The 24,590-nt window shown below is 38.4% G+C and overlaps 1 protein-coding gene across 4 annotated transcripts in view; it reads left to right on the forward strand.

The window, feature by feature from the left end:
* GOLGA4 (golgin A4) overlaps positions 1-11,010 on the forward strand; it is a 90,382-nt gene extending 79,372 nt beyond the window's left edge. For 3 of the 4 annotated variants that reach the window (XM_069769907.1, XM_069769911.1, XM_069769927.1), the window contains 4 exons: positions 336-439; positions 5,449-5,535; positions 8,106-8,169; positions 10,264-11,010. In XM_069769907.1, the coding sequence (XP_069626008.1) occupies positions 336-439; positions 5,449-5,535; positions 8,106-8,135 (221 nt within the window). In that variant the 3' untranslated portion in view covers positions 8,136-8,169; positions 10,264-11,010. The remainder of the gene's footprint in view (positions 1-335; positions 440-5,448; positions 5,536-8,105; positions 8,170-10,263) is intronic. The other variant, XM_069769898.1, reaches the window with a different exon arrangement.
* Positions 11,011-24,590: the final 13,580 nt, after the last annotated feature.

The following is a 24,590-nucleotide window of genomic DNA, read 5'->3' on the forward strand; positions in this document are numbered from 1 at the left end:
TGTATCAGTGCTAAATACAGCTGGGTAATCACCCCTTTTGACCGGCGCGTTATGCTGTGTTTGGTGCATCCCAGGATGCAGTTTTCCTTCTTGGCTGCCAGGGCACACACTGCTGACTCCTGTGGAGACTCCTGTCAACCAGCACCCCCAGACCCCTTTCTGCAGGGCTGCTCTCCAGCCACTCCTCTCCCAATTTAGACTTGTGTCCAGCAGCACCACTCCATCCCAGGTGCAGATTCTGGCATTTATTCTTGTCCAGTTTCATGCCATTGGTGAAACTTAGATTCATATGAGTGACTGTGAGTGTAAATATTCTCTTACTTTTGTTTATACAGATGGAAATCTTCACCATGCTGACGTTTCCCTCTTTGGGGAGCCTACTGAGTTTGAATACTTGAGGAAAGTGCTGTTTGAATATATGATGGGTCGTGAGACAAAGGTACGGCAAGTTGTATATTGTGACGTGATTCAGGTTAGAATACAGTTTAACATCTTTGCTGTGTAGATACGAAGTACTGTGTGTTTGTGATTCGTTACATGCTGTTTATTACTGACAGAGGATTCGATAGGCTTTCACGTCTTTTTTTCTTAAGAGGCATGATCCATACCTTAAACTTTGTCAGTATGCCAAGATGACTGCTGGGGGAATGGGGGTTGTCACATGTCTCATCAAGGTACCTATGAGGACAAAAACCTTTATAGGTAGGTATGGTTTTACTAGCAAAAGTCCTGTTTTCAGTCAAGGTTAATGTACTGTGAAAGCTGGTATGCATGATATTAGCAAAAGTGTTCTTTTGATGTCATGTTGACACAAACATGAGAAGTAACAGTTGGATTAAATAATTGTTAGTGGCTCTGAAGATAGTGAAATATGTCTTTAGGTGTTGCTTAAAGATGTTTTTTAGGGCTCCCAAATCTGTATACCTTCTCTAGATAGTATTAATTTACTCTTAAAAGTAGTGAAAAGCTGCACAGTAGGCTGCTTGTATGCTGCAAGCTTGTGAAATCATTCTTAAGCTGGAATTTTACTACCTTGTAACAATACCGATGATTCACAGACATTTTTCTTGGATGATAAATGCTATGTGGATGAATTTTTTCTGTTTGTTTTTTTTTCTTCTCCCTGGAGTTCCTCTGTTCTTTGTTGCACTGCTTTCAACTTGAACTACTATTAAGCAAAGAGGTTTTATGTAGGTTTCTATGTTAATTAGCTTTGTTCTTATTGTGCTCTGTGCAGAATAAAACTTGGTCTGTGCAGGACATCTTGTCCTTATGGGATTCTTCTTTCTCTCTCTTTTTATCCCATTTTTCACTTTGATATTAATTCCTTTTTTATTAAAAATACAAACCCCTGATCCAAAAAAACCAGAATCACTAGTTACCTTCTGTTCACAAGCCTGTGGCTCACTGGATGGCTCTCCTACTTTAATAACAAACAACTGAAATTGTTAAAGAAAAATACATATATTACTGTATTTTATGATTTTGAATTGTGAGGGATTTAGGCAAGTGAAAATACTAAAAAATGTCGGCAATGTTTCAGCTTCAAACAAGTTTTGAGACAGCTGCAGATGACTATTGCAGATAGCTGATGCACGTAGCAAATTTGCATCAAGACAACCTAATCTGAAACCTCTTTTTTACTCATTAAGGCTATTTCTTATGGATCTTCAAAACATTACTATACATGCCTCAAATCTTTGGATTATAAAGTTGTGAGGGTTTTATTTCCTTTTTAATAGTGATGTACTAAAATTTGCAGTTGATATATTCAGTAACAGCAACAAACAACAATCAGTGCTAAAGTAAATTGACTTTAGGTCTCAAGTGCTTTGAAAAGCTATATGAATAAATATATATAATAAATTTATGTATGTATGTGTTTGTATTTATTTGCCTGGAGATTACATTGTATTTAACCAGAAGACACCATTACAACATTGCCTGCACACTGGCTCGTAAAAAAAAAGATGAATATTGGAAGGAGAAAAAATAAATCAGAAAAGATAGATATCTGGTGCCTACAATAACTTGAGAAGGCATTGTTTGAAAGTTGATACAATTGAGAGGGGAAACATATTTAAACAAACAACCAGCAGAAATAATTTTCAAAGCACTACAATTCTTAGCTTTGGGAAGTTAGATGTAGATAGGTAAGGGAGAAGACAGAGTTCTTAAAACTGAATGTGATTGTATTCTTCTCTATTATGTTTTCATACTAATTTGATTGTCTCTTAGCAATTTTTAATTGAGGGTAAATGTTCTGAGGTATTGCAAGATGGGAAGAATTTCTGGTACTGTCTAGTCTACTATTAGCTGATCAAGATTTTAGCTGTACTGGCATTTACTAATGGAAAAATGAAATGAAGGCTAGCATTTTTACTGATTTAAATATGAAGACACTTCAGTCACTTCGCTTTTGCTTCAGAAAGTACTTTCAAGCTGATTTCATCTGCTGGTTTTCTTTCAACCATTAGATGTGTTGCTGGAAGACACTGAGCTTAGTGTCTGCTCTTGTAGGGATTGTATCATGTAATCTTAAATTTACCTGAAAACTGGTTTCATCCTGCTACACTGACTGGAAACCCATGAGCAACAATGTGATTGATAAAATCTTTTAATACACAGTCTAAGTGTGTTAGTAAAGTATTAACATGTGCTTTTTTTCCCCCAGCAGTCCTTGAGTTAAGATCTGTATTGAGTTTTACCTCCTTGGTAGAGACATAACTTTCTCTCAGCTTTTGTTTTCCTGGACTAGATGAGGCAATCTTTTTTAATTTTATCTTGTAAGATCATTCTGGTGGCCTTTCTCTGTGCAAGGTTTCTTTTTATAGTGCAAATACATATGACATGTCTCAAAGGTGGTTCAGCAGTGGAATTGGTGATCTTTATAGACATTATTTTCTCTATATTGAAAGGAGCTCAAGAGAATCTGTGCAAACTGTCTAGGATGAATTGCCATTTATGTAGCCTGGTAAATGATCCTAGAATTGTATTAAATAGAGACATTATTGAACACATCAGTTGTGTTATAGTGCTAGAGACATAAGAGATGTTGAGGGTTGATGGTGGCTCAGTTTCTAAGAGTCAAGCATTATGGTCATAATGTGTAACCTGTAACCTGTCACATTCTTTGTAAACTGCTTGACCAAGGTGTGCACGTGTCTTTGCTAAGGGATTTTACTGTCTTGCCCTCCAGTCCACCTTTATTTTTTGCCTTTTCCTTGGCAGGATATATGAAATGAGATTGCCAGCTTTTTCTAAACATGCACTTTGTTCAGAATACCTGAACCTGGAAATAAATGGCATACACCGTGAGGTCAAATAAAATATTTTCTATGGACACGTGAACAGTTGCACTGTTGAGCTGTACTGCACACTAGATCTTAAGTCTTGCAGAAATCCTAGATGCTCTACTTGTAAATTCATTATGCTGTTTGGAGTCTGTTCTGAGGCCAGAAAATCAGTCTGAGTTTTGTATGTCTGTAATAAACATGTGTGTTGATAACTAGGTGCATGGAAGAATGTAGTGGAATACATATGTGTCAGAGATAGTAAATTTATGCAAATCTTTTTCTGGCACCTTGACATGCTCTTGTGCATTGCAGAAAAACAAGGGGTATAAAACAAAGGGAAAACTTTGATTTTGAAGGTTCTGCCTTTGACCAGGAGCTCTTGAATTGAGGGGACTGATCGGTATAATTGTAAAAGTTGGGTTTTTTTTTTTCAGAGATGACATATTTAAATGTATCAACCTCATAGAAAGAAATGGGAATGCAAACCATCATCTTTTATAGCAGAGCTAGCTATTACATTTGGGAAAGCTCAGGGCCTTTGTATAGGTGGATGTAGAGATGCACACAGAGGAACATATGTACCTGCGCTCACACACTTAGAGTTACTAGGGGTTTTTAATAGTAGAATGGACTGTTACAACGATAAGGTAAGCCTGTATTAAGCATAGTGTTCTAAGTTCTGCAATCCTTGTAACTTTGTTTTATAACTGTGTAACTGTGAATAGTGTTGAATAATTCTGCTTCAAAATATCCCTAGTGGCCTCAAAAACTTGGGGAATTTCAAGTCATTGCTAGTGATAAATTACAAAATGGACATTTTCAGGAAAGAAGGTTTTGGGCAGTCCCTTTTAAAGTTGGCACATAAGTATCTGTGCTTTCATGGAGTATTTCCAGTGTTTGTAGATTTTTCTTCAAAATTTGCATGCCATTGTGTCCTGTAGAAAATTTAAGAGAGGGCTTTCTTGATAGCACTGTTACAATGAGTTTGAATAGATTGTAAGCTCAATGCTTTCTAATCTTTTGGTCCTAAATAACTGTGATGAGGATTTTGGCAAAAGAAATGAGAAGACTGTGATGTTAGTTTGTGGCATTGAGCACATACCTTTGTATATCTGAGAACTGCAGTAGAGGCATGCACTTCTTAATTATAGAACTGTTTAATATTAAGCTTTTTCAGCTGAAAGTGTTCAACAGGGCTTGGTTTGTTTTGCTTTCTTTTCATTTCTATCCTTAGTTAAGTTATATACTGAAACAATTGTTGCAAATTAGAGCTTTACCTCTCACTTTTAGCTGCAGCCACTTTTGTCCTGCAGCTGCTTTGTTGCTACAGCCTCCTTTGTCATTCCACGTGTGAGACTGGTAATAAACAGTAGACATTCAGAGCAACAATCTTATCTCATCCACATTCTTTAAGAGCAGCAGTTATTGCTTTTGTAGCAATCACCTTTGGATTGAGCTGCACTGCACCTCTTACTGTGACCTCTCTTGTAAAAGTCACCTGGACCTTGTTTTGTGCCTTTTGGAGTTTCCTGCTCATCTGTTTATAAAATGGAAATAATCATTGCTTATTTTGCAGACCTTTGTTATTTTTACATCTTCTGTCTGAGGATGTCAAAGCAATTTGCTATTTAAATATGGGGTTACTGTATAGCCCCTAAAAATATTTACACAACTGGAGTTCCACATCTGACATTTGGATCCGCTTTCTCAGTGTTTCATTTCTTTACAAAATATTTGGATGACATGAATATAGTTGAATCCATAAGCACTAAGGTGCCATTCACCCAAAATGTGCCTTTCAGAAAGGCCACGTTAAGATCAAATGTGATAGGAGCAGTATTAATAACAGTATGCTGTCTTATTAATGGACTCAATTATTTGAGCATAGATACCGTAGAGCTTACATCGTATTAAAGCAGCTGAAGTTTGTGACAATGTGAAATGAAGACCCTTTGTGGTTTTCGTATAATTCACATAACATATCACGCATATACAATGTGAAACAAGTAATTTTATCTCACTCATTTCACTATGTTTTCCATTGAGATTACTAAAAATAATATCCAGTATTCTTAAATGAAATGCATTTTAAAATATTACAAAGCATTTTAGTGCATTTGAAGATACTTATAGATGACCTATTTCTTTTTAGACAATGGCCAAAGTTATAACAACAGTGCTGAAGTTCCCAGCTGATCAGACTCAGAAGATACTAGAACGAGAAGATGCTCGACCATTGGTAAGTTATATAAATAAACCAAGTTTATTCAGGAGATCAGGTTGCAAGAATAAGGAAGTAGAAACTTTCTTTTCAGTCTTCTTTTCCCTGTGTCTGCATTCAAGGAAACTCCTTTTCTCCCTCCTTCCCTCTTCTTCAGTGGAATGTCAAATTCCAGCTGTAGGTTTGAGTTTATAGCAGAAGTGAGGAAAAAAAGCAAGCATGTTTTCTTAACTAGTATTTCTCATCATCGGTTAAGCTGGATTTCTGATAGTTATGGGTACGACAGAACAAAGCAAGTTCAGTCATCACTACTATTCTGCAGATGAATTTTCTAATCAAAAAAGTAATCTGACAGAAAATTCATGTTTCTTAAATTCAGAAGTTTCTGTGGAGTCATACCAGTTTTCATGAAAAATATTTTGAGAGACATTTTTCAGCCCTGGGATAAAATTTCTGGCAAAAACAAGCCATTTAGCTTGTAGAGTAGAAAACTGATTAGTTCAATCAACTGGGATATGTGTGTTTGAATGAGGATATGTATGTTTTTATCTTAAGTGAGTATCCTAAGAAGATTGGGTTTTTTTGGGGGGGGTTGCTTTTGGTTTGTTTGGTTTTTGTTTTTTGTTGTGTTTTTTTTTAAGAGCCTGCTTTGTTTTTGTACTGAAAAACCATCAAAATATGTCAGGTTCACTCTGGGTCAGGACAGGTCAAAAATAAGAGTCCTAAACAGTTCACTTTGGTTTTGTTTGGTTGTTTTTTTTCCCAGTTTCGATGCACTTATTGTTATGTGGCGGTTTCTTCATATTTACCAGCTGATCTATTTACCAGAAAGGTGAATTTGGGTTTGAGAAGCAGACCTGAAAGAAAAGAAGGATATATGAGCATAAACATTTATTTACTATTACTGTTACTATTCTGTGTATTGGAGGTATTTTTAATTAAGATAAAAACTACAGTAATAGATTTCTCTACGTTGTATCTGGAGTCAACACACTGATCCCTCTCTTTGTGGGTCAGCTTAGTAAAATATTTAGGAATTAAAGTGAGAGGAAGAATTGCATCTGTTTCTGTCACTGGCCTTACATATATATTTATTTAGCACTTGCAAAACCAGAATGAAATAAAAAATTGAACATTTTTACATTTCAGTTGAATTAAAGTCCTGTTGATACATTGAAACAAATTTAAAAAAAATTTCTACCATTTCATCTGCTTGAAGTATCAAATCTGAGGAAAATGTTAAGTACTTCAACATTTTCCTTTACACTTAGGTTTGAGAGTGTCTTGCAATCTTTAATATTTAAAACACTTTTAGAATGATATAAATGCTGATAATACTGCAGCTCCAGTAAGTATCATGCATCCCAAACATTTTCTCTTAATGCTCTCTTTCTCTCTGATCTCCAAGTAGAAAGCTGGGGTGGGTTTTTTGTGTGGTTTTTGGTTTGGTTTGGTTTGGTTGTTTTTGGGGGTTTTTTTGCTTTGGCAAGCTAGAGCACTATTTAAGAAACATTTTGAGTTCTGTCTTGACCAAAAGTGAGGTTAGAGAGGTGGACCTTATTTTGTAGTACCTTCAGCTTTTTGATACTTGAAACCTGGTCTTCCTAAAACATAAATTCTCAACTTCTGATACTAAATAAAACTTTAACTTGAATTCATCCAACAAGTTTTGGTCATTGGTATTAAAGGTCCTTGCTGTTAAATTTTGGCTAGAACATACAGTGAGCTTTTTGCAGGCTGCAAGTGCTTTGGTTAAGAATACAGTCATTCAAAGAGCTTCATGTCCTGATCAAAAACTTCTTGGATTTCACGTAGCAGTCCCTTCTTGGCTCAGATCTAGCCTATGACTTTTCTCGTTTCCAAATCCACAAAGAGATTAAATTAGACATCTAATGGAAACTCAAATATTAGGGCATGTTATGGAGGATGTAGTAATTTTCTTCACTTTCAAAGTTACTAAGTTTGTTTACTGAAGCACAAATTATTTTGGGGGGCGAGTCTTTAGTCCTAAACAGAATTACAAAAAAGTTGGAGGGGTCTTCATAAATTATTCTGTCAAGAAATATGCTTGGGATTTTGTTTTTTATTTATTGACATTTACTAACATGGCAGTAGTGTTTCTCCACACTTAATATTGGAGCGATGCTGGTATTTGAAAATATCCAGTATTTAGATCTCATGAGCAGTGAAGTTCTGAACTACACAAATGTGCATTTTTAACATAAAGCTTGGTTGTTTCTGTATTTCAGTTTATGGCCAAAACATCTATAACTAATTTTCATGTATAAATTGTTAATTAACTGTGCTACTGGAAAAGATTAAGTGTGTGTAGCACTAAGTAGCTGTAAGTAATTATTTACCCTCTTAGTAGGCATATATTTAAGAGGTTTCCGAGAACTTTTAACAAACTCCTAGGTCTATAAACATATGCTAGATGAATGTATCTCCTTCACTAATCTAGCTTTTACTACATAGCTATTGTGATCTAACTGCAGCAATCTCATCTGTAAGCAGTAGATGACCTCAGAGTTCTTATCTACACTATTAACAAAGTAGTCCAATAAGCTGTTTTCTTCCTGGCTTTGTAGTTTGCCTCACCTCGCAGTGGTATCTTCTGAATATCCCATCAGTCTGTGCTTAGTTAGCATGTGGGTGAGTGAAGCCTAATACATACTTGTTTTTATTTAAAAATGAAACCTGTAGTATGAGATAAATCATTCTTCTGCTTATTTTTCTTGCCTGCTTTTGTTTGTTAAAAAAAATACAATTTTTTTGTTCTATATGTATGTAATAAACTTTGTTCTACTCTTGATTGTGTTTTGCTTTACAAAGCCAAGTTTGAAAATGGTAAATAATGATTAAAACTCAATCTTTTTGAGTTACAAGCATAACTTCAAATGTTGATTCAGCTACAAAAATCTCAGCTGTAGAAAAAAGCTAATCAGATTTTAAATCAATTAACATGTAATATTGAATTTTATTGCACTTGGCTTTGTTTTGTCTTTATTCACTTTCTGAGCTTTTTTTGAATCGGCAAATAAGTCAGATTCATGGGAGACATGCTATACTACTTGAATTATGACATCTTACAAATATGAGAATGGATTATTTTAAAAAATTGGTGAAATGTTCTCTGTAGAGGAATTAGGATATGCTTGCATTTGAACATTAGTACCTTTCTGAATTGGAGCTTTGGCTTGGTATCAAGAGAAGCTAGAGCATGCAGATTAGGGAGAACAATTTGGGGAGCTTTACGCTCTCAGTTTATTGTGCCCTTTTTCAGGTTTTATTAAGCTGCTTTCATTATGAATCTGCAACATTAATTGTAGTGTTACAGAAAAGCAACAGCTGATTTGGGCCTAAAGATGCAGGTTGCATCAGACTAGCCAAGCTAAACAAGCAACACACAAGCAATAGCGGTTGAGAGAGGAGGAGGATATGGAAGTACACAGGTAAAACTTTCTGTGCTGCCTGATAAGATTATAATTTGAGTCATTAGTGGTGTATGATATTTAATAAACTCTTCAGGTGAATTCTACAGGATGTGGTCAGCCCGACTTTCCTCTTTCTCCTTTGCAACTGAAAAGCTTTGCACAGTTGCCAGGAATTGATTCACTGCATGTGAAGCAATCACTATCTGTTGGCTGAAATGCAGTGCTTGGCCTGCACCACCACCGGAGCAAAATGGATTAACTTAGGCTGTTTCCACTCCCAGTTATCACAATGCAGTTGACAGGCTATCTCTCTCTCTTGCAGTCATGCAAATACAGCCTTCAATACAAAATAATATCTGTTTCAAAGGAAAAAAATCTATTCATCTTAGCAAACAGTCATGGTTTCCACTTTATTTTGTGTTCTTTTAAACCTTTGAATACAATAGCGGATGCACTTTATTGCACTTAAAACGCAATAGAGTTTGGACTGTTTGCCTCCTAGTCTTATCACTTCTTGACAAAATCAGCAACTGTTTTTTCTAGCCCTCCATTGAAAATAATTGAATTGTTGGTAATGATAGGACAAAGCTATTTACAACACTATTGCAGAAAGTATGTTTGAAACTCAAATTCTCATCATGCTGTCTGTAATGCTGGTGGGAAAAGTGCAGACGTTCTCACTTGCATTTGAAACTTATCACAGAAGGGCTTGATTTTTGACCCTGATGTCAGCGATCACCTGTTTTAGTTTCATGACTTAAGCTATGTGTGGAAACTGTTCAGACCTCATTATTGGATTGTAGTTTCTTACTTTATCTCAAGTATTTTTGTGACTTTTGTCAGTATATAGCCAGCAAATGGGATAATATTCTCACATGTATGAAAGGTAGAAATTAATATGATGCTGCCTTCATTGTGAAAGCAGTAAATATTTTCCTGGTAGAAGACGCTTTTTTGCTGGCCCCAGAGTTTTACTTCATAATTTCAATTTTGATGATAGGCCTTATGCAGAGAGGACAACTTTGTTTTTCATTGGATTAAGATGCAACAATGTGGTAGACTATCTATTTCCAGTGGGACTCCTGACTGGTTTGCTACAGGTTATTTCATTTTCATCACAGTTTCTCAACTGTTTTGCAGATACTGGAATGGAATTACTTGCTTGAAATCAGTTAATAATTTGGCAGTTTGACTTATCTGAAAACCTTCCATCTCCTATTCCTATCAATAAACATCATTACTATTTTAATATTAAGTGCTTCTAAGTTGCTTTTAATAAAGTAACATTTGTTCTAACTTTTCATTCTTCTAGTCATGGCTACGACCATCATGAAGAAATTGTGATGAGAATGTCTCATGACACTGCTGCTTAGAAATATGTTCATATCTCTGTCCCTTGAGAAAGGACAAGAAGAAAAGCTATTATTCAAGGTCAAAAACAGAACAGCAAGAACCAAAACTCAGCACCACCTTTGGACCATGAATATAGTTAAAACTGCCTTGACAAGAAACGCTAATCAGGGGTTATCTGGTGATGAGTCTTTTTTTCTCTTCTATTGAACACTGTCTTCTATTTTGTGTTAAAGGTTATTTTTTTAAAGAAGAGAAAAGACTTTATCCTAGGAAGGAATTGCCCACTACTGTATCTCTATACAGGCTTTACTGGGTGCTTTTTAAGAGTTGAAATAAATGGTTTGTTTCTTCTATTTATTTTTTTATTTTTGAATGAATTGTGCAATACACTTTTGGATGGGTAGCGGTTGAGGTGATTTTCCTGATGAACTAGGCACTCTTGATGACTACTCTCTCCTGATTTATCTTATGATTGTTTGCGAAAGGTCACTTCTATATGCTTTTTGCCTACAATAAATCCAAATTGCAGTACCTCATTTGTTTACTCCCAGCTTTTGTACTTACATTTTCTGGAGAAATAGTATGTTACTGTAAATTGTAAATAGTTAATACATAACTGTATCATATGCTGATCTGTGACTGTTGACAGCACTAATCTGACAAGAGCTGAGATGAAATAAACTTTATTTACTGTATAATTTTGGAACTTCTTTGGTATGATTTTTCTTTTGAAAGGGTCCACCAGTTTTGTTCTTATTCCTGTTCAAGACATCCTTAGCTGAGATGTTTCCGGGCTGAAATCTGTCTCATAAGAAGAGCTATTCAAGTATATTGAGCTGTAAGAAGTCAGTGGAGGCCTTCAGGTTTTCAAGGGATCACAACCTGTGAAAAAAGACACATGGTGAGCTGAAAAGCTGGTGTGAGAATATAAAAAGTAAGGAGGTTTGCTTTGTAAGAGTTTTAAATTAAGTATTTTTGTTCTTTTAACTAATGCCTGTCTGGTTATTTTGGCATCTTAGTTGTGATCCTCAGAAGCGATATGCAAGCATGAATACATTTAACTTGTTCTCTAGCTACTTTGATACTTACCATATCAGTAACTGTCATCTGTACTGTATATGCTCGTTTGCCAGGATGGTTCACAGTGATCAGTCCTCCATGAGTATAATGTTTAACAAGTGTTTATAAGGAGCAGCAGTCCTCTAAATAGCTCACCTCTGAACATAAGCAGGCCTTCTAAATATCCTGCCTGCCTGAAAGATACTTCTGAGTACTGTTAGGAAGCGATGGTTAGTTGCTGATGCTGTCAGGCCTGGAACATGCATCCTGCTATGGGAATGCTCAGTCTGTTCCTTTGGGTGCTCTCCTGTTAGCCAAGGAAAACAGCAGGTCTTCTTGACCACAGAAACAGGTTTGGCTAGTCTGGTGTGGTCCAAACTGGCAGATTTGATTTGTTGTCCTGCTCCAGCTGTCGTGCCCAAGGGCACTACCCAAAATTTTGTATCTCTGCATACCCAAATTTTGTATTTCTCATACTGTTACGTAGATAATCTCAGCTTCATACAGTATTAGAGTTGTGATTACCTCGGCATTGTTGGCATTTCAAGACTCTGCATCCCCAATATTTGCCTCTGGTTATCTAGGAAGTTCAGCCTTTTTTCACATAACTCCCCTGTAACTACCTGTGAGATCCAGCCATTCCTGCCAACACTGTCCCTTCTGTCAGCTTCTCGTACTGTTACGTGTCCAGTTCAGCCATTTCTCTTGTCATGCCCAGTGCTTTTCCATGTCCTGTTCAGTTAGCTTACCTTCAGGCCAGGGCATGGATAGCAGCCTATTATTTGTGTGTGGCTCCAAAAAATAAGCAGAGGCCAATGATGTGGGATGTTTGATACAATTGGGGTTTGGGTTTGGTTGGGGGGGGGTTTTTTGGTTTTTGTTTTTGTTTTGGTTTGGTTTTTTAATTGCAAATGCACTGGGATTCACCTTTTTTGTCATCTGCATAAAAAGAAATAAAGAAGCTGAATTTATTTGCACAGTTTTATATCCTAATGAAACTGGGAGAAGTGTAACAATTTGAGTGCTGCAAGGTCTATTGTGGCCACGAGCTGTCTAAAGAATACATCTGGGTTTAAATTATTCTTTACGGTCTAAAGGGACATGCCTTGCCTTTGATAGTTAAGGACGCAGTTACATCTTTACTTCCCACTGCCTTGTCTCTGTCAAAATCTTATAATTCTTATGCTGCTTTATTATTTGTAGCTTCTGGGTTTTTTAGGGTTTTTTTTCTGAGCTTTTTCCTTTTATCAAACATCAAATTTATCAAATGTGGTTTAAAAAACCAATATTCTTTGCAATGGTTTCAGTTGTAAGAGTTTCTCTTTGCTTTTGTTGCGTAGCAGAATGGCATCCTCCAGGATGTTGCCTGACACAGCAGCAGCCCGGACCAGACTTGACATGGGTACGTTTGGCTCTGAAAAATGTGTGTTCCTCTCATAGCTGTCTGAGGATTTGTAGGATTTTGCTACTGCTATCATTACAGCAATCTAAAAATGTAGATTTGAGTTTCAGGTTTCCATGTAGGGTATATGTTGTCTTAGGCTTTGGGAAATTAAATGCAGGGATCTGTTACTTTGACAGTGAGTATCACTATGATCACTTACAGTTCTCTTGTCCTCACAGATAGACTATTTTTCACATTTTTGTTTTTGTTCTTTTCCCTTTCCATGAAAGATACTAGTTATGGACTGGACTTTGTCAAGCATGACCTAAGTGCAGTGGAGCGAACTGAAAATAGTCTGTGTAATATTCATACAACATTGGATGGAGTAAATAATATTTTATCCCTTAAGTGACCTAATTAAAGAACACAAAGGAGATTATAGAGTTATCCTTGATTTTTTTTTAATGAAAATCAGATAACCACTCCCCAAATTCACATTTTGAAGAAGTTAAATGTTTTTTTTTCTCTTCTATATATAACTCACAAGCAATCACATAACTATTCCTTAACATAATAGGAAAGTGTGTTAAGTACAAGTTTTGTCAGACTGAAGTTTTAACTGCTTCTAGATTTTTGTTTAAAGAGAATATGTAAATAAGGCATTGCTTTAGAGTTTTAATAAATGAGTTAGGGTGAAAGCATGAAAATGAGAGCTTCACTTTGAGTCGTGTTTTTTTTTGTTGTTGGAGTGTCATAAAATACTGCTAGTAGTGCCAATGTGACTATAAACTAATACACTCCAGGCCACAAATACTTCTGATTATAAAATATCCTTGTTTAGACACACGTAGCTAAAAGCCCAAGGCTGTATCAAACTTTTGGCTGCCTTTTTAGCAAAGGTTAGAGGATCCCGAGCTTGTTCAGACTGGGTTGTTAAAAGACGCTGCTACAAGAGAATGTATTTGGATTGTCTTATGTTGAACTTTCCCCCAGTCTTAGATGCAATATACATCATATTTATAATTTTATGGACCCATGCACATGTGCATAGAAAAAAATGTGTAGAACTGTTTATGAAGCTAAGACTTAATGTTTATCAAGCATCCTCTGGTGTCCTAAGGATTAAACATTGTTAATTCAGATTAAAAATACCAGGATCTTAATTCCTGTATTATTTCAGTGCCTAGGCTGATATTTATTGGCAACATACTGTTTAAAACTTTTTGTAAAACATTTTCTATAAATCCATCCAACTTCCAGTTCTGCCATTTATAGTCCCTCTTTCTGTGAGCCATACTAAAATTTATTTTCTCTCCTACATAGTACATGGTATCTGGTTCTCTCCTCTAAAATGAGAATTCCAGACTCTCAGAAAACTAGGACGAATACTGAGAAGATTGGTTTCATTTTGTCATTCGTACTTCTTGCATACAATCTTACTGTCCATCCATGTGTGCTACAGAAAATATTTTTTTTTCCCTCTATGGAGTTTGTTAAATTGAGAAACTTTATTTTTCATTTGCCTTTTCCAGAAAAGACAGCTCTTTCACAAGACCATTACTGATTCATTGTGGAAATCGAGATGAGCAGAAACTGGCAACGTCTCCCCAACATGTGGGATATCCAGGCCCAGTTATACATGAATTCTTGTGGCTGTTCTAGGCGCTGGTCCTCAAAAGCATTGCTAGCATGGGATTTTCCAACTCTATTTGGTTGTATGTGTTCATAATGTTGCAAATTAGAGATGCTAGAACAGAAGCAAGCAGTAAGTTGCATGTTATTCTACATGGTGTCCATGATCTAGGAGTTGCCACCTTTCATTTTTCTCTTCTCTCGCAGGCTCTCGTTTACAGTGATTCTAGTCTTCCTGTCTTAACATCGAGTTAGTTTCCTGTATGTATTAGAGTAATTTTAAAGGCACATTGACTGAAAGTAAGCACGTCTCTAGAGATTTTTTTCATTGTAGAACAGTGACAGCTATTATTTCTTACAGTTGCCACTTAATACCATGTGGCATTTCAGAGAAGAGGTAATTAAGCCCATGGTAACTAGGTGTTATCTTATGGCTTTGCTAGCACATCGCGGTACAGCAATGGATGATGATGGAGTTAAGTGTGGTGCAGACATCTGCTGTGACACATGACTTGCTCCTCTTGGTTGCAGCTTCTAGAGCAGTCCAGGTCATGTCATCACCTGGTGGCCATTGGGCAAATGAACAAGGTAGTTTTTTCTAATTAGCTGTGTTGCCTTAACCAAAGCCAGTTTGATTTGGCAGGTAGCTTTTCCAAATGGAGACCAAGGCCTGCACAGCTCTGGGGGCTGACCAGTTTCAGGGTCTGGAGGACACTGGGGGCCGGTGCTGAAGCAGGTCAGCATGCCTGTGGCAGAGACACCTTTGCCTGCTGAGCTGTACGAGCCTTTCTTTGTGCCTGGGCAGCCTGAATCTCCAGCATTTCTGTAAGCATTGAACTTCACTGAAAGGAAAAGGGATGAATAGCAGAGTGTATGCTGTAATCTTTGCCACTGTTTATATTTTGGAAACTTTAGTGGTCCAAGAACATATTTAGTCTTCTTATTTACATCTATGATTCCTACTTGTTACAGTGCTGATGTCTGCAAGAAAAATAGCCGTTGCATTTAGCAGCATTATGCACTGTCCAGTTTTATTGGAGTAAGGGCAACACTTTAAAAGTTTTCTAACTTGGATGAGGCAGTAGTATATCTTTTGCAAATCAATCAAAATGATCAAACAAACAGTACATACAAATTTAGAACAGGCATCTCTCTGTGCAGCCAACATGACATATGCTCTGTGGTTCCTTAACTGTAAGCTGCTGCTTCTGCTGAGTCTTGCCAGTCTTTCTCACTCAAGCCACAAGGTCTGGAGAAACAGCTGAAGTGGAAAACTAAGAGAATGAGCATCTGAATGAGGAAGAGAGAAGAGAAGTAAGTACAGAGTGAAGTTATTTGAGATACAAGATTCATTGTGGCAGATCAGATGAGAAGTATTAAATATATTACTGGTTTTGTATAGAAGTTCTGAGTTTACCATGTTTGCCATGTCTCTGAGCAAGACTCCAGCTGTTCTTGCAGCTGATCAGCTGTTGTGGAGGGGGTGGAAGTAATCAACGATGAGCAGGCACAAGCTGTCTAGAAGTAGACCTCCCCACTGCCCATGAGATTTTGTGCCCCAACGCATGAGAATTGCTGGAATGGAATATCCTGTGTTAATGTAACTGGATATTCTGGTTCACTTACACATCTATATATCGTTATGGATACTACCAAATTATCATCCTTGCTGATGCAACAAATTATTCTGGAGATGAACTGCAGGATTGAAAATAACAGACTTTCTTTATCCCTCAACAAAATGGGCAGTACTTCCCTATGGCCAGGAGTGGAAAAGCCCACTGGAGGTGGTCTATAAGCTTGAAACAACTAAATTGCAAACTATACAAAAAGAAGACACAGCCAATCCAGCAGTTCTTATTGGTGTATGTTGTTGTGATGTCTGTCTGGGGCTTATAATATACAGAGTAGAATGCCTTAAAAATAATGGAGATTATTTCCCCTCCTCATAACTTAGGCTAGGACCAGAGTTATGTGGCCCTTTTAGAATCAAATAAGGGGGGGTGGGGGGGTGGGATGATGAGGTGAAAGACTAGGATCTTCCTTTGCAGTAATGAAAAAAATAGGTAGGCTGAGCTATCTTCAGACAGCGAATGTTTTGCTTTCCCACACTGAATTCTAGCTTTGTCTTCCCCGAAAAGCATTTCCACATAGAAGGAAACTGTCCTCACCTTGAAGCCCTGCAGCCATGGTGAGTGTTATCTGTGTGTTATTTAAAGCACAGCACGCTTCAGCCCTGAGATTCCAGTGCTGTTACTCACTGAATTAAAATCTGTTCCAACCACAAATTCAGTACAAGAGGCATCTAGCTTAGTCAAGTGGATTTTTTTTTTCCTCTCCACTTCAGGTAGCACATTCAGGATGTGATGATTCTTAGGGTACTAAATTCTTTGAGATGAAGCACAGTTTCTGTGTATTTTATCCAGGTTCTGCCAAGGGGCGACCTCATTTCTAGGATGGACGAATAGAAATGTTGCTATAAATACAGGGTAGGCAGGAGAGATCCAGGTTGCCTGTACTTTTCCTCAAGATGAGGATATCACCATGCTACCTAAAAATACTATGGAAGTTGTGCTGGTCTTACAGTGCTCACCTTATTCAATCAGTGAATAAATACAAAACTGCCATGCCAGTCCCTGGGAATTGGGGAGCACCTTTATCTATGGGCCAGTCTGATGTACATCTGTAGGGCTTTTTTTTTCTTTTTTTTTTTAATGTGACTTGCTTAATATAATAATAGAGGAGGAGGGGAGAATGCACCAGTGGCAATGGCCAGCATGAATAAGATCTTACAAGGAGATGTGTGGTTGCTTTTGTAGTGTGCTGCGCATGGGCGTGCGTAGGACCTGCTGTGTTTAGGCTTTTAAGCAAGGCAGATACGCTGCTTTAGTTACTTGTAGTGGTATGAAACCTTTAGAGACAGCCATTCTGCTTGGGGAGCTAAACTTGACCTTGCACCTTCTGGATGGACATATGTGGACACCTCGATAGACTGGCAGGGCAAGCCAGAAGTTTTGGCAGAGCCAGCGGCTTCCTCTAGGCAAGAGCACTGCAGGCCAGAGAGCTGTTTGGTGACAGCCAGCGTTGCATTGCACAGGTGGTCTCTTCAGCTCCTCTTTTATGTGCTGGTTATATGCAATTATTCACTAAACACTTTTCGTTAAACACTTTATTTCATTTGTCTTCGCTGACCCTTTCGAGGGCTTGTGCATCAGTGTTTCCGTGGAAATAAGTTTTTAAACAGGGAGAAGGTGAGGGTGACTTTCAGTGAGCTGCTAGACAGCATGGGTCCACTGCTTGTTTTATGTAGTGTGGGGAGACCGAGCACAAGAGGCAAATGCATGAAGTCACCGGCTTATTTTTAGGTTGAGAATAAGGGTGTGTATTTCTGGGAGGGATGCTGACTATAGGGAAGCCGAAATTAATGTTTACTTTAGATAAGCTCTAATATTGACTAAAAATAGCAGTCAATTTATGTATTGTTATAGACCTCCCTCAGCAGGATCCTGATGGTTTTCAGAAAGCCCTTTGTGGTTGCGGTAATGGCGTACTATAGTTAAGGAATCAAATAAACGTGGTGGACAAGAGGAGGTAAAAATAACTTCAGTTCATGCACTTTTGACAAGGTGACAATTAAACTTTGCTTGTACCTCATGTCACTGCTGCTGTGAACTAATTGTGAGCATACTTTGTTTAATGTATCGCCCTGGGATGCCTGGACTAATTTATCATGTGTCAGGGAAGGCAAAGTAATTAAACATCTCATCTGATTTCATGTGCCCTGTGACCAGCCCAACCAGGCTGGTCACAGTTTTGTTGGTGATGTTGCTGAGGACAGAAGCATGGCTTGCTTTCACCTGGGACATGCAGGTCTGTAAGCACGCACAAGGATGGTGGGGAAGCACCATGTACTCTTTAATTTTTTTTCCAAAGGTTCTGCTTTTCTCTGAAGTTGGAGACAAGGCTGAGCTTGGACTATTTATTTCTTAGGGAGGAGCCTCTACCAAAACCCCAGTCTCACAGCTTGGGCACAACAGTCGCCGTCTCCTTTTTGGAAGACATCCCAAGCCTTTTCTAACATTGCTAGTGCCACCTGGTCAGTCCTCATCAACTGAGCAAGAGGGCTCGGTGTGTGCAACTTTGTTTTAACAGAGCGATGCTAGAAGCAACTCAGTAGAAATCAGCAGGTGAACCACAAAACTGTCACATCGACCTCCAAATTTGTCTTATTTTTTTGCTGGTCTATGGGATGACAGGGTTGTAACTGCCAAATTCTTCCCAGAACCTCTCTTATACCAGGGCCAGTCACTGAGGTCTGTGAATAATGTCATTCATAAACAAGAGAGCCTGCTGTGTTATCACAACTGCTGTCCTTCTCTCTTCACATTATTTGTAGTGAATATCACTGTGGGGATTGCAAATTCCTTGCCTTAATTACACTGATTTAAATTGAATTATACATGAAAAAAGTTTTGTCCTAGAGGGTGTGGGGGGTTGAGGGGTGTGGGTTTGTGGGTTTTTTTTCTTTTTTGTTGTTTGTTTTTTTAAAATCACTGGCATCAACACAGCATCCTTCTTGCTATCTGGATGCTCAAATTCAGTGTTTTTCACATTATTAAGCTGGATAACTATGCTGCTTCTGGCATATCTCATGCCAGTAACAAGTCCTACAGAGTCCCACAGTTTACTTTTCTCAGCTACTGTGTATGTGCAGCACGCACCAAATTAAGCCATAGCATAGTAGACAATTTAGGAATACCTGGGTCACAGAAAGGTCCTGTGTATCCCAAATTATTTGGTTAAGGGCTCAAGCTCTGAGTGCCCATGCAGACAACTGCAAAAAGTGTCTTTTCTGTGTGGAGAGAACAGGTTTGGATCTTTCAAAGATGATAAATAGGTTATTGTTCACCTGAACTTTTCACACAAGGAGTGTATGATAGTTAACATGTGGAATAATAAACATTAAGTGGCTGGCTAATGGAAAGCAGATGTGCCAAGAATGCCAAGCAAAACATTTGGAAGCTGTGGTGTAAAGTGGACCTTTCGACAAGTGGCCAAGGTTCGTGTGACCACCAGGGTCTCAGACTAATAGATTTAGAAATGGAGGCTAAAAAGGAAAGTAGAGACACCACTTCGATGTATAAATCGGTGAGATTTGGTATCCTGTAGAAAAGTGGTGGATCACAGGATCCACCATGTGGTCAGTATTTCATGACTTTCTCATACCTAGTATGTGTTTCCTGCTTGTGATTTTTGTTTTGGGGAAATGAGATAAATGAGACAAAATCCACTTGTATTGGGCTTAAATTCTAAACAGTCCAGCTCCATTAAAGCTTCTCGGAACCTTTCCCTGGGTTTCTGTTGGTTAGGTCCAGGCTGTTGAAAAGGACCTCTATCACTGGAGGTTCACTAAAAAGTGAAAATCAAATGAAGGAAACAATCAACAGTCTATAATTATACAACTAATATCTCTTCTTGAGCTGTAACTTTATAGAAAACGAAGACATGTAAATCTAATGGCATTTAAGTTAGTATAATCTTTAAGTCTAGTTAATTCCACTTAGATTTAAAACTATTTCTGAAAATAGGATAGCTTCTGGTTTTATAATACTGTGTTTGTTTTGTGGGTCTCATCATCAGCTAGTCCTTTGAGTATGGCCACAGTGCAGCTAGTGGGGAGGGTTAGCTGTCTGTAAAGCTAACTGTGATAAGCTGCTGTGATAGCATTGCTGAAATACAGACTGCAACGTGGCTTTCCCCAGCCTGGGGAACAGTCGACTCTAGCTGTGCTTAGCATTTGAAATGTGCAGGATGAAATCAGTGGAATTTTTTGCATGGGAGGTGATGCTTGCAGATCATTTACAATTTATCCTTTTCACTGCAACGTTGCAGCGTGTTGGTTCTCCTTATGAGATTCCCCCCCATTGTCCTGAGGATTCTCTAGGAGAAAAGGGGAAGAGCTGCTGGGGGTTTGCAACTCAGATACAGACTGGGGATAGGGCTAAGCTACTTAAGAAAACTGTGATAAGGATCGATTGTGTCTCTGTCTCAGATACCTGAATTCTTGTCAGCCTGAGGTTGATGTAGAAACTGCAGTTTTTGTGGCAGGTCTAATCCCCTCCTGATGCTGGACAAAGAATGGTAATCAGTAGGGGGATTTGATTTGTCATTTCTATTTGATGTATTTCTCCAGGTAGCCTAGCACTTTTCCCGGAAGTCCACGGCTAGCAGTACAGAGGTAGTCTTCTGGGAAAAAGAGCTATTTTGTGAAAAGCCACAATTTCAGTATTCACCCCCTTTACTTATAATCCCCGTGAGGTTACTAAGAAGATTATGGAGAAAAGCTATAGGCTGGGGCAATGCCTTTTGAAAGCTAGTGACGCGTTTTTCTCCAACTTGTATGATACGTTCAACAGCCTCATCTAGTCCGATTTTAAAATTCAGCCATGGGTGAGAGCTTGCTAGTTAGCCAAAAAACATTAAGTTAGACGAGACTGAGACAATGCTAGCAAGCAAGTTCAATTAAGAGCGTATCAACCTTCTTAAGTATGGGGATATGCATGAGTTATGTTTTAGGGCTATCATAGTTTTGGTTGTGTTTCAGTGATTGTTTAGGAGGTACTGACAAAGGCTAGCTTTGGTGTAGCGAGGTTAGTATTTCTGGAGTTTCTCTGTAGTCACGGATGAGAGAGGGGTTTTATCTCTTGACCATTTTTGAAAGTCCAGCTTCAGGTGCTCTGGATAGTCCACCGGTGGAGCTTCACTTTTCTTTAACCATAGCTCTTGTACCTTGATAACCTGTCCTCATAGTGGTCCTGATGGGCATTTGTCAGTGGAGATGAAGGAAACAGAATTTCTTAATCATTTTGCTTAAGAAAGGCCTCGTGGGCCTGGCGCAGCTGTTTTACGAGTAACTACCTGACTCACCTTGCTTGTGCTTTTGGAATACATTGCAACATGGCTTATTTTCGGATTTACACATTTTTATTCACTGGTCTTCCTTATTTATACATCAAAAGAAATAGCACATAGAGGATTTGATTACAGTATATTGCCAAATAAAAGTACGTCTCCTCTTGTTATGATGATAGAAGTTGTTTGATCTGTTGATCCCTGGGCTGTGGTAATGAGGTTCAATCAACTCTGAGTGACTGCGTACATGATCTCAATGTTGTCAGTGTGAAATAAAACCATGTAGTGACAGGCCTACTAGCGAGACCAACTCTAGTGAACACAAAGCAATTCAAAAGAAGCCTGTGTGTGTTTGGTTTGCAGTGTGTGTGTGTACATTTTTAAATATATAGTATATGAATACGTACGGCAAGGTTGTAATTCAAACCACACACAAACAAACATATGATGGCTGTCAGAAAATGAGAGGTGCAAAACGTGACCACTACTTGCTGATAGCAGTGTATCCGAAATGTAGCCTGAGTCCCAATGCACCCTAAGCACATGCTTGGCTTTAGGCCTGCCATTCAGTTCCTCTTAGGTCAATAAAGCACAAGCATGCACTCATATTTAAGCATGTACTTAATGAAGTACATAGCATAGCTGAATAGAGACTGCCGAGTAGAGGTCTGTTGCATGAATATGAAAATGCAGATATCTGGATGTACTAAAGAAAGAAAGAACACCCCACCCCCCCCCCAAAATCAACCCAAAAAAACTTTATCAAATGGGAAAAATTTACCTGATGGATTTTTTTATCTTACTTGGCTCAGGTAAATTCCTTCAGTTACTGGCATACCACGTATGATCAATGTTTTAGAAATATGTTTTACATTATATGATGCATTTTCATTTGGGCACAAATTGACCATAAATCATGCTGAAATATACCCTGATATTGAAAGCCAGGGCAAGTGTTTAAGTGCAATGTTAATGCATAGTTTTCAAGGGGATAGAAAAATGGAGGGACTGGATCGCTAAATAAACTGGACTGCTGCTGAAACAGTACAGCTTAAGAAAAGAAATCCCTTAAATACCTAAAAAGGGACAATTGATTTTTGCATATGAGGCTCTGAAAATTCTGGCTTTCCGCTCTATTCTTTTAGCTGTTATTACAAGAAGATGATTTTTTGATGAAATCATCAGCTTCTGTATCACTTAAGATTTGCATTGGCTCTGTCTTCTACCCAGATAAAAATTTTGGATTCTCAATCTGTTTAGAAAACTCTAGTAGAGCTCTACGAGAAAGGTGACAGTGGTTGAAGAGCTAAAACCAGCAAATAACAGTACCAGCAAGAGAATAATTTTCCTTCTTTCCTATTTACTCCAGCTGGAGAACTAGCTTACAGCCAAATGAAAGGACAGACCAGTAGGAATTAAATTAGTATATTATGTGAGGAGATCAGTGTAGGCACCTCATTTACTTTTCCAGTAGGAAATGAGCCTGAACAAGTTACCTAGCAAAAGTAATTCCCCCTGCATTTGATGCAAAAATTGAGGGCGACATCTCCTTAATTTAATGGGAATAACATGGGAAGGTGTAGTTTGTACCATGACAATCTGGATTTGCCAGTAAGCCTGGATGCTGCAAGTGATTTGATGTTTGACAGGCTGAAGTGGTAGGAGTTGAAATGTAGGGAGCTCCTCTCAGTGTGACTATAGTCATTTTGGAAGCATGGAGCTCTGTCCCTGTCAATCCAAGTGTTTCCTACCTCATTCTCTGAGAGGCAAGTGAATGTGGGGAGTTCCCTCTTTACCCAAAATATGTCATATGTGTCATATTTTATGTATATATATTAATATTTTGGTCTTTTGTATTTACTCCTTTTATGTATTTGTTACAAAGCAATGCTCCTCTTTAACAGCTTCAGCGGCGATGAGGGCTTGAAAGAAAGGAGGAAAGAGAAGTCTTTTCCATTCTCCTCTCAGTGCAATGAAAGGTGGCAGTGCTCTTCTCTCTCCCTCAATGGTGGAGGCAACTACAATCAGTCTTTTGCATGAAGCCACAGTGGAAGAGGAACTGAAGAGATGGTTCTTTACCTGCTAGGCAAGAAGAGCTACCAAAAATGTCTGGAAAACATCTCATCCACTGAAAGACTAAAGAAGTTCCACCTCCTGAGCTCCTTACAGCTGAGTCTGAAGGTGGATCCGATCACACAGCTCTGCGGGAACTGACTAAACATAAACTGCAGCATTATCATTAAGACCCGATTTACAAACGTAGTTACTGATCTCCTTGTATTGAGCACTTGCCAGAGAAATATGGAGAACGCACATGAAGAATTGGCATGTCTCACAGCCGCGATGGGAAAGCTTTAACACAAGTTCACTTTAAACCTCCTCACTAAGCACATACTGATATAAACGTATGAATAATGATTGGGAGAGGCAGCAGCCTTCCTATTAATGAGTTTATGGGATGCCTTCCCATCATTAGCACGTCCCTGCCGATGGATGCCAGGGTGGGAGAAGGGGATGTAGCCCTGTCCCCGCACAGGAGCACAGCCACTCCCCAGCTGTGGCTGGGAGCGAGCGGGAGGGAGCTGGGGCCAGATTGGAGACATCCACACCTGAACAGACGGGGCTCAAAAAAGATGGTCAAATGCGAGTACAGTTGCTGTAAGCTTAAGTCACGGGTGTCTGCAGGAAGTCAGTGAAAACACAGAGTTACTTGTGGATATAGACTGGCTTAAAACAGACAGTAAAACCTCAACCACAGTAATACCATGGGAACGCCACAGCACCACTTCGATACAAATGCGAGGAAAGGCAAATGGTTAGCACACCAAAAAGCAGTGTCTTAAAATTAAGAAAGGTATTGGTAAAAATAAGGAAAATTATATTGAGTTCAATATGTGCAGCACAGGAGCAAAATTATATGTATTAAAAACAACCAACCAACCCCCCCCCCCCCAAAAAAAAAAAAAAAAACAACAAACCCAAAATCATGTGTGAAGTGGCACTTTGGGAAGAGAGGCATCCAGGAGGGAAACCATCTGTTAACACTCAGTCTTGGTGAACCAGGTCTGTCCACAGCTGAATCTGCGAGCAGTGCAGACATGGGGCATTTGTTTTCTCTTTCCACAGTCAGAATATTATTGTGTTGGTTTTTTTTTTCCTGAGCTCTACAATTGAAGTTATTAATTAAAAAGTATTGTCAAGGGTGCTGTTTCACTGATGGTCCTCAATTTACAGATAACTTTTCTAATTTAAAAAGTAATCTGGAGACTGAGGCCTGCCAAAATACAGCATGTTAAATT

The sequence above is a fragment of the Haliaeetus albicilla genome, chromosome 2 (genome assembly GCF_947461875.1).
Source record: "Haliaeetus albicilla chromosome 2, bHalAlb1.1, whole genome shotgun sequence".
Classification (NCBI taxonomy): Eukaryota; Metazoa; Chordata; class Aves; order Accipitriformes; family Accipitridae; genus Haliaeetus; species Haliaeetus albicilla.